At 40.8% G+C, this 16,494-nt stretch overlaps 1 protein-coding gene across 17 annotated transcripts in view; it reads right to left on the bottom strand.

The window, feature by feature from the left end:
• TUT4 (terminal uridylyl transferase 4) overlaps positions 1-16,494 on the bottom strand; it is a 234,434-nt gene that overhangs the window by 29,471 nt on the left and 188,469 nt on the right. For 7 of the 17 annotated variants that reach the window (XR_011390703.1, XM_070078493.1, XM_070078501.1 and 4 more), the window contains 4 exons: positions 11,507-11,622; positions 9,689-9,909; positions 8,466-8,566; positions 3,311-3,758 (listed from right to left, as the gene is read on the bottom strand). Coding sequence is in view for 16 of the 17 variants with exons in the window: in XM_070078493.1 (XP_069934594.1) it covers positions 3,311-3,758; positions 8,466-8,566; positions 9,689-9,909; positions 11,507-11,622 (886 nt within the window). In the remaining variant the exon portion in view is untranslated. The remainder of the gene's footprint in view (positions 1-3,310; positions 3,759-8,465; positions 8,567-9,688; positions 9,910-11,506; positions 11,623-16,494) is intronic. The other 10 variants (XM_070078503.1, XM_070078499.1, XM_070078504.1 and 7 more) reach the window with 4 other exon arrangements.

Here is a 16,494-nt window from a genome sequence, read left to right as displayed (position 1 = left end):
TTAAAATTGATAAAGAGAAAGAACTGAACTTTCAGTCTACTCTTCCTATACCAATTGGATTATGGGATAATTAGAGTAATCAAGTAGTTAATAAGGAAAGTTCTTTTTTTTTTTTTCACAAATAACCACAAGTAATAAGTAGAAAATTATCATTGTACAATGAATATCTAGTGGAGGAATGGATACTGGGAGCAGACATGTGGCACAGCAGTTAAATCCTCTATCAGAAGGCCTGGTTCAGGGCTGCTGTTGTGGCAGAGTAGGTTAAGCCACCACCTGCATGCTGGCATGCCATATGGGTGAAGGTTTGAGCCCCTGCTGCTTCACTTTCAATCTGGCTCCCTGCTAATGCACCTGGGAAAGCAGCAGAGGATAGCCCGAGTGCTTGGGCCCCTGCACCCACATATGAAACCTGGAAGAAGCTCCTCGCTTCAGCTTGGCCCATCCATTGCCACCATTTGGGGAGTGAACCATAAGATGAAAGAGCACTCTCTCTCTCTCTCTCTGAATCTGCCTTTAAAATAAAAAAATCAATATTTGGGGAAAAAAAAAAAAGGCCTGGTTGCAGTCCAGGTTACAGTTTATGATCTAGCTTCCTGCTGCTGCATACCACAGGTGGCAGAAGATGATACTTAACTACTGAGTCCTGAGCTCCTGGCTTTGGAGAAAGCCCGCCCTGGCTGACACAGGCATCTGGGGGAATGGACTAGTAGATGGAGTATCTGTCTCTCCCTCTCAAATGAAAAAAAAAAAATTTTTTTTTTTAATTAAAAAGAAAGAATGTATACTGTCAACAATCATCACCGGCAGCTAAGACCATTAAGTAAAAATGAGGAAGTTCATGAAGGACAGAGAAGACTTACATCACCTAACTCACAGATCACTCTTCAGTCACTAAAACAGGAACAATCAGACAGAACATTCCTTCTCAAGTAAGGCAACAAAAAATATATAGGACCAACTAAGAAGTGTGATTGTTCTCAAAAAGATCTAATCAAGTCTCCAAATCTTCGAGTTTACAGAAAACAGAGATAAAGCTGTACATTAAATGACAACATAAAGATAGAATCACTTAACTCCAAACTATGGAAAATGATATATTTTCTTCATTATAGGTGAAAAACTAGGGTGGAAGAACTGTTATATGCAACATGTAAGAATAAAACCATTTATAATTATGCACTTTGAATCTTGATTTAAATCAACAATAAGAATACTCTGGGAGAAACAGGGGAAATGAATAAGCATTAGATACCCAGTGTGATAACGGTCTTAGCCGTTTTTCTTTTAGTGACATGAACTGATGTTTAAAAACAAATTTGAGGGGCCAGCGTTGCGGCGTAATAGGTTAATCCTCTGTCTGCAGCGCTGGCATCCCATATGGGCACCGGTTCTAATCCTGGCTGCTCCTCTTCCAATTTAGCTCTGTTATATGGCCCAGGAAAGTAGTAGAAAATGGCCCAGGGGGCTCACATTGTGGCACAGCGGGTTAAAGCCCCAGCCTGAAGCCCCTGAATCCCATATGAGCACCAGTTCTAGTCCTGGCTGCTCCTCTGCTGATTCAGCTCCCGGCTACGGCCTGGGAAGGCAAAAGATGGCCCAAGTCCTTGGGCCCCTGCACCCACATGGGAAATCTAGAAGAAGGTCCTGGCTCCTGATAGGCTCAGCTCCAGCTGTTGCAGCCATTCTGGGAATGAACCAGCAGATGGAAGACCTCTCTCTCCCTTCATCTCTACCTCTCTCTATAACTCTTTCTTTCAAATAAATAAAAATAAATCTCAAGAAAGAAAGAAAGAGAGAGAGAGAGAGAGAGAGAGAATGGCCCAAGTGCTTGGGCCCCTGCATCTGCATGGGAGACCCAGATGAAGCTCCTGGATCCTGGCTTTAGATCGGCTTAGCTCCGACCGTTGTGGCCAGTTGGGAAGTGAACCAGAGGATGGAAGACCTTTTTCTCTGTCTCTCCCTCTCACTGTCTGTAACTCTACCTCTCAAATAAATAAGTAAAAATCTTTAAAAAAAAAAAAAAAGCAAATTTGATAAAATGTCTAGGATTTGATTAAATACTCAAGCCAAAATAAATTTTAAAAGGTGGGGAAGATTTAAAAGAATAGCAAATTACAACTGTTAAAGTTGGGTTTGGGGGTTCACTACATTTTACTCTCACTTTCTGCATATGTTTCAAAATTTCCACAATAGTTTTTAAAATTATTATCACTAAAAAACTTAATATGAAGCTAGATTTATACCATACATCAACCACTTTTTTTTTTTTTTTTTTTTTTTTTTGACAGGCAGAGTGGACAGTGAGCGAGAGAGACAGAGAGAAAGGTCTTCCTTTGCCGTTGGTTCACCCTCCAATGGCCACCGCGGCCGGCGCGCTGCAGCCGGCGCACCACGCTGATCCGATGGCAGGAGCCAGGTACTTCTCCTGGTCTTCCATGGGGTGCAGGGCCCAAGTACTCGGGCCATCCTCCACTGCACTCCCTGGCCACAGCAGAGAGCTGGCCTGGAAGAGGGGCAACCGGGACAGAATCCGGCGCCCCGACCGGGACTAGAACCCGGTGTGCCGGCGCCGCAAGGCGGAGGATTAGCCTAGTGAGCCGCGGCGCCGGCCTCAACCACTTTTTAAATAGGCAAACATAATAAAGACTAGAAGAAGGTAAGACAGCAAAATATTACTTAGTAGCTGCATCCAGTAACTGAGATAAAAAAGAGTCATGCTCTATAATGAATAGTACCTATATATCAGAGAAAAACTATTTTAATGTTAATTGCTATTAATATCTTTATCTTTTTAAAAAAATTTTTACTAAGAGACAGTACAGTCTAGAATACAGAGCACAAGTTTTGAATGAAGAAATTAGATTAAATCTTAACCATGATTAACTATAATATGAAAAACTACTTAGCCATCCAGTTACATCAACTATAAAATACCAAGCAACATGCCAGTGAAAACTAAAAATAACAGAACACCTAATATTTAACGTGCATCACTTAACATTCACAAAATCCCCTTGAGTTAGATGTCATCAATATCCCTATGAATATATAAATCCCAGATGAAACCGATACACAACAGGTTTAATAATTTCACAAGGTCTCACAATAAATGGCAGAGCCAGATTCAAATCTAGGAGATCTGAATCCATACTCTTAACTTTTATCTAATCCTGTACTGTCCTTCCACAAACACTTATTGCTTGCCTTCACATTACTTTCCTCACATTATTTTTCTAAATTCAACCAATAATTCCAATCAACCAATCCTTCTACAGGCAGATATAAAAGAAAAAAAGCAAAGAATTACCAGAATTCCCCACTGCACCATTGTTCACCAGGGAATTTGGAGCCACAGTACGAGGCCAGTGTCCATCATGAGAGGAGTTAGGGATCGCCACAGGTCTGGCAGCAGGCTGTGCAAAGATGATGCTGGGATCATTCAGGCCAATATTGCTGGGGGCACTGCCTGGGGCAGAATGGATTACTGGGCCATGGATAGGCCAGGATGGAGCGGGGATTTGGAGGGGATGCAGTGGCAACAATCCCATATTGTGCATGGGAGAATACTGAGCTGGTGGTGACTGGGGAAAGTTATACATAGGCATTTGGACCTGATGGGAAGGCTGGGCTCCCTGCTGAGGTGGGCCAAGCTTAGGCTGGGATCCTGGCTGGGATTGAGTCTGGGTAATAGCAGCTGATTGGTTAGAGTTCTGTGGAAATGGCTGGGGCTGAGGAGAGTAAGATGGTGAATCAGACTGTAGAGAAAAAAAGATACATTTCAAATTAATTTACAAACATCTTAATTTTTTTAAATACAGATGATCAAAATATAGAATTATGAAGTTATTTCATTAGAATACTATACAGAGAATTCTATAATATATATAAAATAATAATTAAAACTCATATTACATGAGGGTAGAATTTTTCCAAAGTTACCGAAACTCTCTCTTTCATGAGTACTGCCTCATAAACCTTTTCACTGGTCAAAGGACAAAGAATTCAGACATCATTCTCATCCTGAGAAACATGTATTTCCCATTGTGAATTTAAAAATTAAATGTCAAAAATCTCATAGGGGCAAGTACTGTAGCACAGTGGGTTAAGCCGCTGCCTGTGATACTGGCATCCCATAGCAGTGTCCCATCTCTGATCTAACTCCCTTCTAAAGCACCTGTAAATGCAGCAAAGGATGTCCCAAACACTTGGGCCCCTGGCATCTACAAGGGAAACCCGGATGGAGTTCCTGGCTCCTGGCTTTGGTCTGCCCAGTGCACCCATTGTGGCCATTTAGGGAGTGAACCAGCAAGTGGAAGATCTCAATCTCTCTCTCTTCTCTAACTAATGTGCAAATAAAAATAATCATGTATGCCCTCATGGAGCTTAATATTTATGGGAGGAATGGCAGCAAGTAAACACTACAAAAGGAATCCCAATCATCTATAATGATTACTATGAAAAAGAATATATAAGGTACAAGTAAAATGAAATCCCAAAGCAGGAATGCCTAAACTCACATTGGCAGGAGGAGAGAAGATCAAGGAAAACTGGAAATCAGGGGATGTCCCCAGAGGAAGTGACCTTTAACTTAAGACTAAAGATTAACCAGAAACTGCTCTGATAAATTAAAGTACAGAGATAAGAAAAAGGGAAACCGGCGCCGCGGCTCACTAGGCTAATCCTCCACCTTGCGGCGCCGGCACACCGGGTTCTAGTCCTAGTTGGGGCGCCAGATTCTGTCCTGGTTGCCCCTCTTCCAGGCAAGCTCTCTGCTGTGGCCAGGGAGTGCAGTGGAGGATGGCCCAAGTGCTTGGGCCCTGCACCCCATGGGAGACCAGAAGCACATGGCTCCTGCCTTCGGATCAGCGCGGTGCGCCAGCCGCGGCAGCCATTGGAGGGTGAACCAACGGCAAAGGAAGACCTTTCTCTCTGTCTCTCTCGCTCACTGTCCACTCTGCCTGTCAAAAAACAAAAAACAAACAAAAAAAAAAAAACCAGAGAGAGAAAGAAAGGGAAAAGTATTGCAGGCAGAGGGAACAACACAATTGAAAGCCTACAGGTATGAAAATACATGGTTCTGTCAAGGAATTTGAAAGAAGTTCAAAATTCCTGGACTAGAAGGGAAGGTAAATGGTAGCTATGAGGCTGAAGATTAAACAGGGCAAGATAATGAAAGGTCTAATCTGTTGACTTACATTATATTCTGAGGGCAGTGGGAAACTACTGAAGGGTTTTTAACAGGTCAGGAATATGACCAATCTTTATTTTTAAAAGTTATTCTAGTTTAATTAGAATGAATTAGAATAAATAGAAAATTTTTTGAAGATCTATTTGAAAGGCAGAGTGAGAGACAGAGAGAGAGAGAGATTCTACCTGCTGGTTCACTCCCCAAATGGCTACAACAACTAGTGCTGGGCCAACCTGAATCCAGGAGCTAGATGCTTGTTCCAGGTCTCCCACATGGGTATAGGGGCCCAAGCACTTTGGCCATCTTCTACTGCTTTCCCAGGCATGTTAGCAGGGAGCTGGATCAGAAGTGGAGCAGCTGGGACTTGAACTGGCACCCATAGGGATGCCAGCATCACAGGCAGCAGCTTTACTTGCTACACCACAGCCCTGGTCCCCTAAAAAATTTTAAAGCCTAATTAGATCACTGATCTGTTAGCTTCTGTGAATTTGTTGGTATGTATACTGTATTTATTATTAATAAAGTATTTTTTAAAAAAATAAGTAACATTTTCAAAAAAAGAATAAAGACTAAGACGACCGATTAGGAAGCTGCTATAATACAGCAGTCCAGAAATGATGGTAGCCTAGGATATGGAAATACAATACAGAGACAGAAGGAAGCAATGACTATGAGTTCTGTTATATAACATCCCCCCTTTTCCCCCAGGCAAAACCAATAGGACTTAGTGACTGACCGGATGTAAAGGTTGAAGAGGGAGAAATTTTTCTTTCTTTCTTTTTTCTTTTATTTATTTATTTATTTATTTATTTATTTATTTATTTTTTGTAACATGCAGAGTGGACAGTGAGAGAGAGAGACAGAGAGAAAGGTCTTCCTTTGCTGTTGGTTCACCTCCAATGGCAGCCGCGGCCAGCGCACCGCGCTGATCCGAAGCCAGGAGCCAGGTGCTTCTCCTGGTCTCCCATGCGGGTGCCCGGCCCAACGACTTGGGCCATCCTCCACTGCATTCCTGGGCCATAGCAGAGAGCTGGCCTGGAAGAGGGGCAACCGGGACAGAATCCGGCGCCCCGACCGGGACTAGAATCCGGTGTGCCAGTGCCACCTATTCGCCTATTGAGCCACGGCGCCAGCCTAGAAAATTTTCAAACTAGAAAGATACTGAGATTGTTCAATAACGCCAAATACAGGAGTAAGAGGCAAGTCAACAGAGCTGGAGCAGAATATAAACTACATTCTAGACAGGCTGATGTTGGAAATGATTTGTGAGACACCAGAATAGTGATGTCCATTAGACAGACTTTTTTTTAGATTTATTTATTTATTTGAAAGTCAGTTACAGAGAAGGGAGAAGGAGAAAGAGATGAAAGATGAGAAAACAAGAGAGAGAAATATCTTCTATCCATTGGTTCACTCCCCAGATGGCTACAACAGCCAAAGCTGGGCCAGCCCAAAGTCAGGAGTCAGGAGCTTCATCTCCATCTCCCATATCGGTGCAGGGGCCCAAGTACTGAGGCCATCCTTAGCTGCTTGCTCAGGTGCATTAGCAGGGAGCTGGGTCAGAAGTAGAGCAGCCAGGACTGGAACCATTGCCCATATGCTGATGCCAGCATCAGAGGTGACAGCTTAACTCACTGTGCCATAACATCAGCCCTCAGACAGACTCTTACAGAAAATTCAGGTGAGACAAAAGCTGGGGCAAGAGGCAGAAAGTGAAAATTAGGAGCAGCACAGAAAAGTAGTAAGCTTTATTATTTTTTAAAAGATTTATTTTTATTTATTTGAAAGGCAGGAGAGGGAGAGACAGAGTTCTTCCATCCTTTGGTTCACTCCCCAAATGGCCCCAACAGCCAGAGCAGGCCAAAGCCAGGAGTGAGGAATTTCTTAGAGGTGTTCCATGTAGCTGCTGGGACCCAAGGACTTGGGCTACCTTCCCCTGCTTTCCCAGATGCATTAGCAGTGATTTGGATTGCAAGTGGAGCAACCTGGACTCAAACCTGCACCCATCTTGGATGCCGCTGTTCCAAGCAGTGGCTTTGCACCCTACACCACAATATTGGTCCCATTTTTTATTATTTTTGAAGTATTTTATAAAAACAAAAATGAAGAATATACGCATAGCATACATCACTCAGCACATGTTAAATATTATTATAAAATTTATGAAAATTTCAGGTACACAGTAGATATTCAAATATTTGGGGTACGAGTGGAAAAGAGTGTTTTTCCAAAACTCTACTACTGCTCTTTGAATACTAGTCTTTTCTCAAACACAAATCACATCCAATTTAGCATGCTTATCAGTTAATAGCTTTGAATCTAGAAACAGATTTCTGTCTTGTAATTCCTCTTATTTTCAGCTTCTCAACATGTAAAATTTCATCACACTAATATCTAACACTTCACTCAAAAGACAAAATTTGACAGAAGTGTGAAGCTCTGAAACATGGTGTCAGGTTTAGAAAAGCACTCAGGATAGAATTAATTAACTAAAGAAATATAAAGTAAATATAAAGGTAGACAAAAGAACAATTTATTCAAGTTATATAAAACTTGTGGGGCCATCATTGTGGCACAACAGGTAAAGTCACCGCTTATGACACCAATATCCCATATTGAACTGCCAGTTCAAGACCTGGTTTCTCTGCTTCCAATCCAGCTTCCTGCTAATGTGCCTGAAAAGGCAGCAATGGTGGCCCAAGTAAGTGGGCTCCTGCCACCTATGTGTTAAGACTAAGATGGAGTACCTGGCTTCCACCTTCAACCTGGCCTTAAATCTGGTTGTTGTAGCCACTTGAGGAGTAATCCAGTGGATGGAAGAGCATTCGCTCACTCTCACTCTCTTAGGTATCTGTAAGTCAGGCTATGAGAAGACACACAGAAGTCTCATGGATACAAGATGTAACATGTATATTTCCCTAACAGCACTAAATATCTCAATTTTTATGTCTGTTTTGATTAATGGTAGACATTTTTCCACTATGCAAAGCCTGAAACCTCAAAATCATAACCTTATTTTGATTCATCTTATTAGTTATTTTAGATTAGAAATGAGGAAGCAGGATCAAATATATTAATGAGCTTGCGCAGAGAAAGACACCTAGATCCTTATTCCAAAAGTAATGCTCATTCCACCCTTTATGCCTTTCAATGACACATCTAAAAAGCATTAGAAAATCTGAAGACTTTATTTGCCTGATAGATACACCATAACTCAAGAAAGACAGTGCTATATTCCTGTTAAAATGAATCCATTCACAGGCACTGTACTTACACATTCTGAGGACTGTCTAGTCCTTACAGATTGGTCACCCTGTTGCTGGGCTGAACCAGCCACCTGCTGGGCATTGACGAGGTTGCGAACCAGTTGGGCTGCTAAGAGAAAACATCACAAAGAAAATCCAAAGATAAAGTAGCAGGAAAATGACCATAAAGTTTCTTCTTATGTAAAAGAATCTCAAATATCTCTGAAATTTTATAAACTTGGACTTTTAACTCTTATTATTAGTGAAAGACCTGTAACAGCTATTTTCTCCTAATTTTTTAATCCTATAGATCAATTGAAAAAACAAAGGTCACTGGTTCTAAAAAACAAGAATAAGTGCCAAATCACTTTCTTAAAGGAGACAATATATTCAAGAAAATAATTTCTGCAAAAGAAGTCTTAATAAGTAGAAACTATCACTTCTAAAATACTTTTTTCTTCCCAATAAATTCTCATTTGGGTTAATATGTAATTCTTAAAATTCTTTGTGAAATAAAATAGGAACAAGTCTCCCTCTCTCATAATACCTGTGAGAGTAACTATAATTTCTCTTATATCTTCGAGAGTAACTATAATTTCTCTTATATCTTCCCAGAAAAAGTCTTAAAAAGAATGTAATATTATAGCAAGAAAAATGAGGATTCTAACTCCAATCCAAAAAATACGTAGATGGAACTGAATACAAGAGACTGCACAGCCGGCGCCGCGGCTCACTAGGCTAATCCTCCGCCTTGCGGCGCCGGCACACCGGGTTCTAGTCCCAGTCGGGGTGCCGGATTCTGTCCCGGTTGCCCCTCTTCCAGGCCAGCTCTCTGCTGTGGCCAGGGAGTGCAGTGGAGGATGGCCCAGGTGCTTGGGCCCTGCACCCCATGGGAGACCAGGATAAGTACCTGGCTCCTGCCATCGGATCAGCGCGGTGCACCGGCCGCAGCGCGCCGGCCGCGGCAGCCATTGGAGGGTGAACCAACAGCAAAAAGGAAGACCTTTCTCTCTGTCTCTCTCACTGTCCACTCTGCCTGTCAAAAAAAAAAAAAAAGAGACTGTACAGCCCTTGATGATGAACACATCCAAGTTCTACTAAAGGTCTCATTGTCTAATTTTATCTTTCTGACAAATTACAAGCCTCAAAATCACTCAACTAGGTGTGTAACAGAAAGGAATCAGTGTCCTTAGCATGATATCAACATAAACTATATTTCCAACAGAAACGATTTTTAACCTTTTATATTTACCTGCCACATTACTATTCCTTTGACGGGCCAGCTTGACTTCTGGGCACTCCCTTCGTACATGTCCTGCATCTCCACATATAAAACATCTGAGATCTCTGGGGTCTCTAAAGTCTCGAGTGTCATGGAGATCTCGGGAATCAAGATCTCGGGAATCTTTCTCCTCTTCATTGCCTTCTTTTTCTTCTTCACTGTCTTTCTTCTTTAGTCTAAACAATAAACTGCTGATACCAATAATGTGTGGGCTAGGGACTTATAAACTTAGTGAGTCACAAAACAAACTAAACCTTCCAAGAGTCACCACAATAACAAAGGGACTAACATGTCCACTGTTGCATGCATTGCTTGTTTAAGGAAAGGGAACTCACATGTATAGTGCACCTACTGATATGGAGGAAACTGGGTATTCCAGTTTTATAACACAATACTTTATTAAAAATGTTTAATATGAAATTTTAAATCTCTAACAGTCCTTGGAGATCGATATTTATTATCTTCTTTCTCTCCAGTTTCTTTAGATGTATTTATTTATCTATTTGAGAGTCAGAGTTACAGACAGAGAGATGTCTTCTATCTGCTGGTTCACTCCCCAAATGGCTGAAGCAGCCACAGCTGGGCCGATCCGGAGCCAGGCGTTTCTTCCAGGTCTCCCACATGGCTGCAGGTGCCTAAGCATTTGGGCTACCTTCCACTGCTTTCCCAGGCCATTAGCAGGGAGCTGGACTGCAAGAGGAGCAGGCAGGACACAAACTAGTGCCCACGTGGGATGCTGGTCCTGTAGGCAGAGGCTTAACCTACTATGCCACAGCACCAGCCCCTCCAGTTTCCTTAAAGAAGCAACTCAGGCTAAGAAAAAGTTAAGTGTCTTGCCTAAATTTAACAGTCAATAAACAGCAGCAATAGAAGTATGTTCTGTCTGCACAGTTCCAACTTTTTATATTATGACAGACTGGATGAAAGGATCGATTTTCCTGGCAGATTAAGTACAGCATATAGAATCCAGGGAATATAATTCACAGATATATTTGGAGGGAGTATTTAAGATGTATATTCCTCAAAGTATCTAATATATATGTATACCTCACAGCATTTATCTCAAGGTCTCAGTTAATTTTATTTTAATTATTAGTTTGCATGACTGTGATATCCTCAGAAAGAACCCCAACATCTCAATCATTTTTTTCTTGGTTCCTAGCACAGTGCCTCTCACACAGTAGGTGTCAATAAATATTTCTTCAATTAAAAGGAAATGAGGCCGGCGCCATGGCTCAACAGGCTAATCCTCCGCCTTGCGGCGCCGGCACACTGGGTTCTAGTCCCAGTCGGGGCGCCGGATTCTGTCCCGGTTGCCCCTCTTCCAGGCCAGCTCTCTGCTATGGCCCATGAGTGCAGTGGAGGATGGCCCAAGTGCTTGGGCCCTGCACCCTATGGGAGACCAGGATGAGCACCTGGCTCCTGCCATCGGATCAGTGCGGTGCGCCGGCTGCAGTGCGCCAGCGGCAGCGGCCATTGGAGGGTGAACCAACGGCAAAGGAAGACCTTTCTCTCTGTCTCTCTCTCACTGTCCACTCTGTCAAAAATTAAAAAAAAAAAAAAAAAGAAATGAAATGGATTGGTGAATAAATGAACAAATCAATGTTATAAGACATTATACCACAAATAAATCTCATCCTACTAAAAATTCCACTCAAATAAACATATCTTAGGTTACCATATAAAGCCCTGAATTTTCTCACTTAAATACTTCTGAACACAAATATAGCTACAAACTAGACTCACATTTACATTCCCAATAAGGCTGATACATAATAATTTGCCAACCTTTTCCTTTTTGGGCAGTCTTTCATGTAATGGCCTATTTTTCCACACACACGGCAACATCGATCATTGGGAGCCAGTTCTCCATCTGTTAATACTCTGGAATCAAAGAAGTACTCCTAGGGAGACAATGGAATTTTACCAGAAAAAAATTATGATAAAACTTTTGGATCCAAATGGAAAGGAGATGAAGATAAAAAGTTTCAACCAACAGGAAATAAATATCAACAAATATTTCACTATAATTAAAATCACAATAAGAGAAAAAGATTCAGAATCATCATAGCTAACAGTACTATACATTTTGCATACACATTATGTTACAGACCCTACAGATGAATGAAGAAATCTCAATAAAATACATACAATATATTTCACCTTCATTTACTCAGCATTCAAGACACTTGCCCAAAGTAAAAAAGTTGGCTAAGTCTCAAATAAAGCATTTAAAGCTAAGTCTGTCTTGCTAGAAAGCTCATATTTTTCTGCTACATCAGGCTACTTTCAGGGAAAAAAAAATTCTCTGTACAAAAGAGCTTTAGGTTAATAAAGCAATCTTCTGGTTTCTTCCAAATATAGTTAGATCTGCATACAACTTTTAAAGAACATGTAAGATTTACCATATAAAATGAAGTGTACTGAAAGAGAAGGTAAGAGAACTAAGAAGTAAATAATTTCTCGAAGTCTTAAATCCAAGGCACATTTTTGCTTTATCCCTCTTAAACTTTGTTTCAGTTATACACTATCACAAAACTAACTGGTCCTAATAGTACCTACACTTCCAGAAGGCAAGAGAATATGTCCACTTAAACTGTCTTCAAATCTGAGTGATAGGGACAGTCATTTAGCCCAGCAGTTAAGACACTGTGTCCCATATCAGAGTACCTGGGTTCAACAAACTGTTATGGCTAATGACTCCAGCTTCCTGCTAATGCAGACCCTAGGAGGCAGCAGTACTGGTTCAAGTAATTGGGTCCCTGAAACCAATGTGGGAGACCTTGATTCTGAATCCCTGCCTCTGTGCTATGAGCAGCCCAGCACTGGCCACCAAAGGCATTTAGGAAGAAAATCGGGGGATGGAAGCTCTCTGCCTCTTTCTGCATGTCTGTCACATAAGAAACAAAAATTATTAAAATCAGAGATGGGGCAGGCATTTGGCACAACAGTCAAGTTGTTGTTTGGAACACTTGTAAACCAAACCAGAGTGCCTGGTTCCATTTCCAGCTCTTTCATTTCCAATCCTGGTTCTTGCCAATGCACACTCTAGGAGGCAGCAGATAATGATAATGATCTGAGTTCAGGCTTCAGGCTTCAGTCTTGCCCAGCTCTGACTGTTGCAGTATTTGGGAGTCAATCAGTAGACGGAAAATGTCTGTGTGTATGTCTGTACTTCTCTTTCTCTTTCAATTTTTTTTCAACAGAAGATGGTCCAAGTGCTTGGGCCCCTGCTGCCCACGTAGGAGACCAAGAAGAAGCACCTGGCTCCTAGCTTCAGCCTGGCCCATCCTCGGCTGCTGCAGCCATCTGGAGAGCTAACCAGAGGATGGAAGATCTCTCACGCTCTTTCTGTCTCTCCCTCTAACTTTTTCAAATAATTAAATAAATCTTTAAAAAATTTTTTTAAAATCATAAGTAAAAGTAAGAGACACATCCGGGGCCACCACTGTAACACAGCAGGTTAAGTCACTGTCTACAGTGCCAGCATCACATACAGGTACCAGTTCAAGTCCTAGCTCCTCCACTTCTGATCCAGCTCTCTGGTAATGTATCAGGGAAGACAGAAGATGGCAGAAGTGCTTAGGCCCCTGCACCTGTGTTGGAAACCAGAAGGAAACTCCTGGCTTCAGACAGGCCAAGCCCCAGCTGTTACACTCTTTTGGGGAGTGAACTGTGGATGGAAAACCTACCTCTGTTTCTCCCTCTATCCCTCTCTAAAAAGAGATATACATCCAATAGGATGACTATATAGTTTTAAAAGCATATAACAAGATATTGGTGAGGATATGGCTCAACTGGAAGCTATATATAATGCTAGTGAGACTGAGATCCAGAAACATACAAGGATAACCACTCTCACCATTGCTATTCAACATAATCCTGGAAGTTTTAGCCAGAGCCATTAGGCAAAAAAAAAAAAAAAAAAAAAAAAAGAGAGAGACAATCAAAGGGATACAGACCAAAGGGAGAGTCAAGCTATCCCTATTTGCAGATGACATGATTCTATATATAGGAGATCCAAAAGACTCAACTAAGAGACTACTGGAACTCACAGAAGAGTGAGGTAAAGTGGCAGGATATAAAATCATCACACAAAAATCAACAGCTTTTATATACACAGACAATGCCACGGCATAGGAAAGAATTTCTAAGCTCAATCCCATTCACAATAGCTACAAAAAAAATCAAATATCTTGGAATAAATTATGTCAACAATCTGTGCAAAACATTAAAGAAAGAAACAAGAAGATATAAAAAAGTGGAAAAACCTTTCACGTTCATGGATTGGAAGAATCAATATCACCAAAATGTCCATACTTCCAAAAGCAATTTACAGATTCAATGTGATACCAATCAAAATACCAAGGACTTTCTTCTTAGATATAGAAAATGTGATACTGGAATTCACACGGAAACAGGAGATCCTGAATAGGTAAAGCAATCTTAAACAACAAAAACAAAGCAGGAGGTATCAAAATATCAGATTTCAAGATATACTACAGGCCAGGAATAATCAAAACAGCCTGGTATTGGTACAAAAACAGATGGGTAGAGGCCAATGCTGTGGTGCAGTAGGTTAATCCTCCCCCTGCAGCATTAGCATCCCATATGGGCACCAGTTCTAGTTCCAGCTGCTCCTCTTCCAATCCAGCTCTCCGCTATGGCCTGGAAAAGCAGTAGAAGATGGCCCAAGTGCTTGGGCCCCTGCACCCACGTGGAAGACCTGGAAGAAGCTCCTGAATCCTGGCTTCACAGCGACCCAGGTCTGGCTGTTGCAGCCATTTGAGGAGTTAACCAGTAGATGGAAGACCTTTGTCTCTGTATCTCCCTCTCACTATCTGTAACTCTACCTCTCAAGTAAATACATAAAATCTTAACAAACAAACAAAAATATGGGTAGACCAGTGGAACAAAATAGAAACAGCAGAAATCAATCCATGCATCTGCAACACTTATCTTTGATAAAGGAACAAGGACAATCTCTTCAAGAAATGGTGCTGGGAAAACTGGATTTCCAAATGCAGAAGTATAAAGCAAGACCTTCTACCTTACACAAAAATCTACTAAAAATGGATTAAATATCTAAATCTATGAGCCGATACCATCAAATTATTAGAGAACATTGCAGAAACCATGGAAGACATTGGTATAGGCAAAGAGTTCTTGGAAAAAATCCCAGAGGCATAGGCAGTCAAAGCCAAAATTGACAAATGAGATTACATCAACTTGAAAAGCTCAGAAAGCAAAAGAAATACTCAGCAAAGTGAAGAGGTAACTGACAGAATGGGAGAAATTATTTGCAAACTATGCAACTGATGAAGGATTAATAACCAGAATATATAAAGCAATCAAGAAATTCAACAACAACAAAATAAACAATTTAGTTAAGAAATGGGCAAAAGACTTAAACAGGCATTTTTCAAAAGAGGAAATCCAAATGGCCAACAGACACATGAAAAATGCTTAGGATCACTAGCCATCAGAGAAATGCAAATCAAAACTACAGTGAGGTTTCATCTCACCCCCATTAGAATGGCTTTCATACAGAAATCAACAAACAACAAATGCTGGCAAGGATGTGGGGAAAAAGGTACCCTAATCCACTGTTGGTAAGCATGTAAACTGGTAAAGCCACTATGGAGGTACCTCAGAAATCTGAATATATAGACCTACCATATGACCCAGCCATCCCACTCCTGGGAATTTACCCATGTGATATTATATCAGCATATGAAAGAGTTATCTATACCTCCAAGTTTATTGCAGCTCAATTCACAATAGCTAAAATATGCAATCAACACAAATGACCACCAACGAAGACTGGTTAAAAAAATTATGGGATATGTACAAAATGGAATACTACACAGCAGTTAGAAAAAAAGAAAGAAATCCATTCACTTGCAACAAAACGGATGGAAGCTGGAAAACATCATACTTAGTGAAATAAGCCACTCCCAAAAGGACATATGTTTCCTTGACCTGTGAAAACTAACAAAGCACCTAAAAGGTAATCTACAGAAGTGAAATTGACACTTTGAGAAGCAATGACTTTTTTTTTTATAGAAAGCTTTTATTTAATAAATATAAATTTCATAGGTACAGCTTTTGGATAATAGCAGTGAAAAGCAATGACTTTTAACAGCCCTTGTTTCGACTACTAAGAAACAGTTTTGTTTTTTTTTTTTTCCATAGTATTTGTCGAACTCTGTACACATATGATTAACTCTTTGTTAAGAGTTAGTTGAAAATAGATCTTACGGGGCCAGCGCTGTGATGTAGCAGGTAAAACCACTGCCTGCAGTGCCGGCATCCCATATGGGCGCTGATTTGAGTTCTGGCTGCTCCACTTTGATCCAGCTTGTTCGCGCGCGCGCTCTCTCTCCCTCTCTCTCTCTGCCTCTCCTTTTCTCTCTGTGTAACTTTCAAATAAATAAATCTTTTTAAAAAAAGAAAATAGATCTTAGTAAAAAATATGAATGAGAATAAGAGTGGGAGGAGGAAGAGGGGTGGAAGGGCAAGTACAGTGGGAAGAATCACCATGTTGCTAAAGTTGTAATTATGAAATGTATGAAGTTTGTATTCCTTAAATAAAAGGTTTCTAGAGGAGGGAGAAAAAATAATGCTAGTGAGAATGTAAAATAGTACAGTCACTTTAGCAAACAATTTATTAGTTCCTCAAAAAGTTAAATATAAATTTATCAAAATGATACAGCAATTCCACTGACATATATATTACCAAGAGAAATGAAAAACGTAAATTCATGCAAAAATTT

The sequence above is a fragment of the Oryctolagus cuniculus genome, chromosome 7 (assembly GCF_964237555.1).
Source record: "Oryctolagus cuniculus chromosome 7, mOryCun1.1, whole genome shotgun sequence".
In the NCBI taxonomy this organism is placed as follows: domain Eukaryota; kingdom Metazoa; phylum Chordata; class Mammalia; order Lagomorpha; family Leporidae; genus Oryctolagus; species Oryctolagus cuniculus.
The sequence above is the reverse complement of the archived record's forward strand: the minus strand, read 5'-3'. Positions and strand labels throughout refer to the sequence as shown.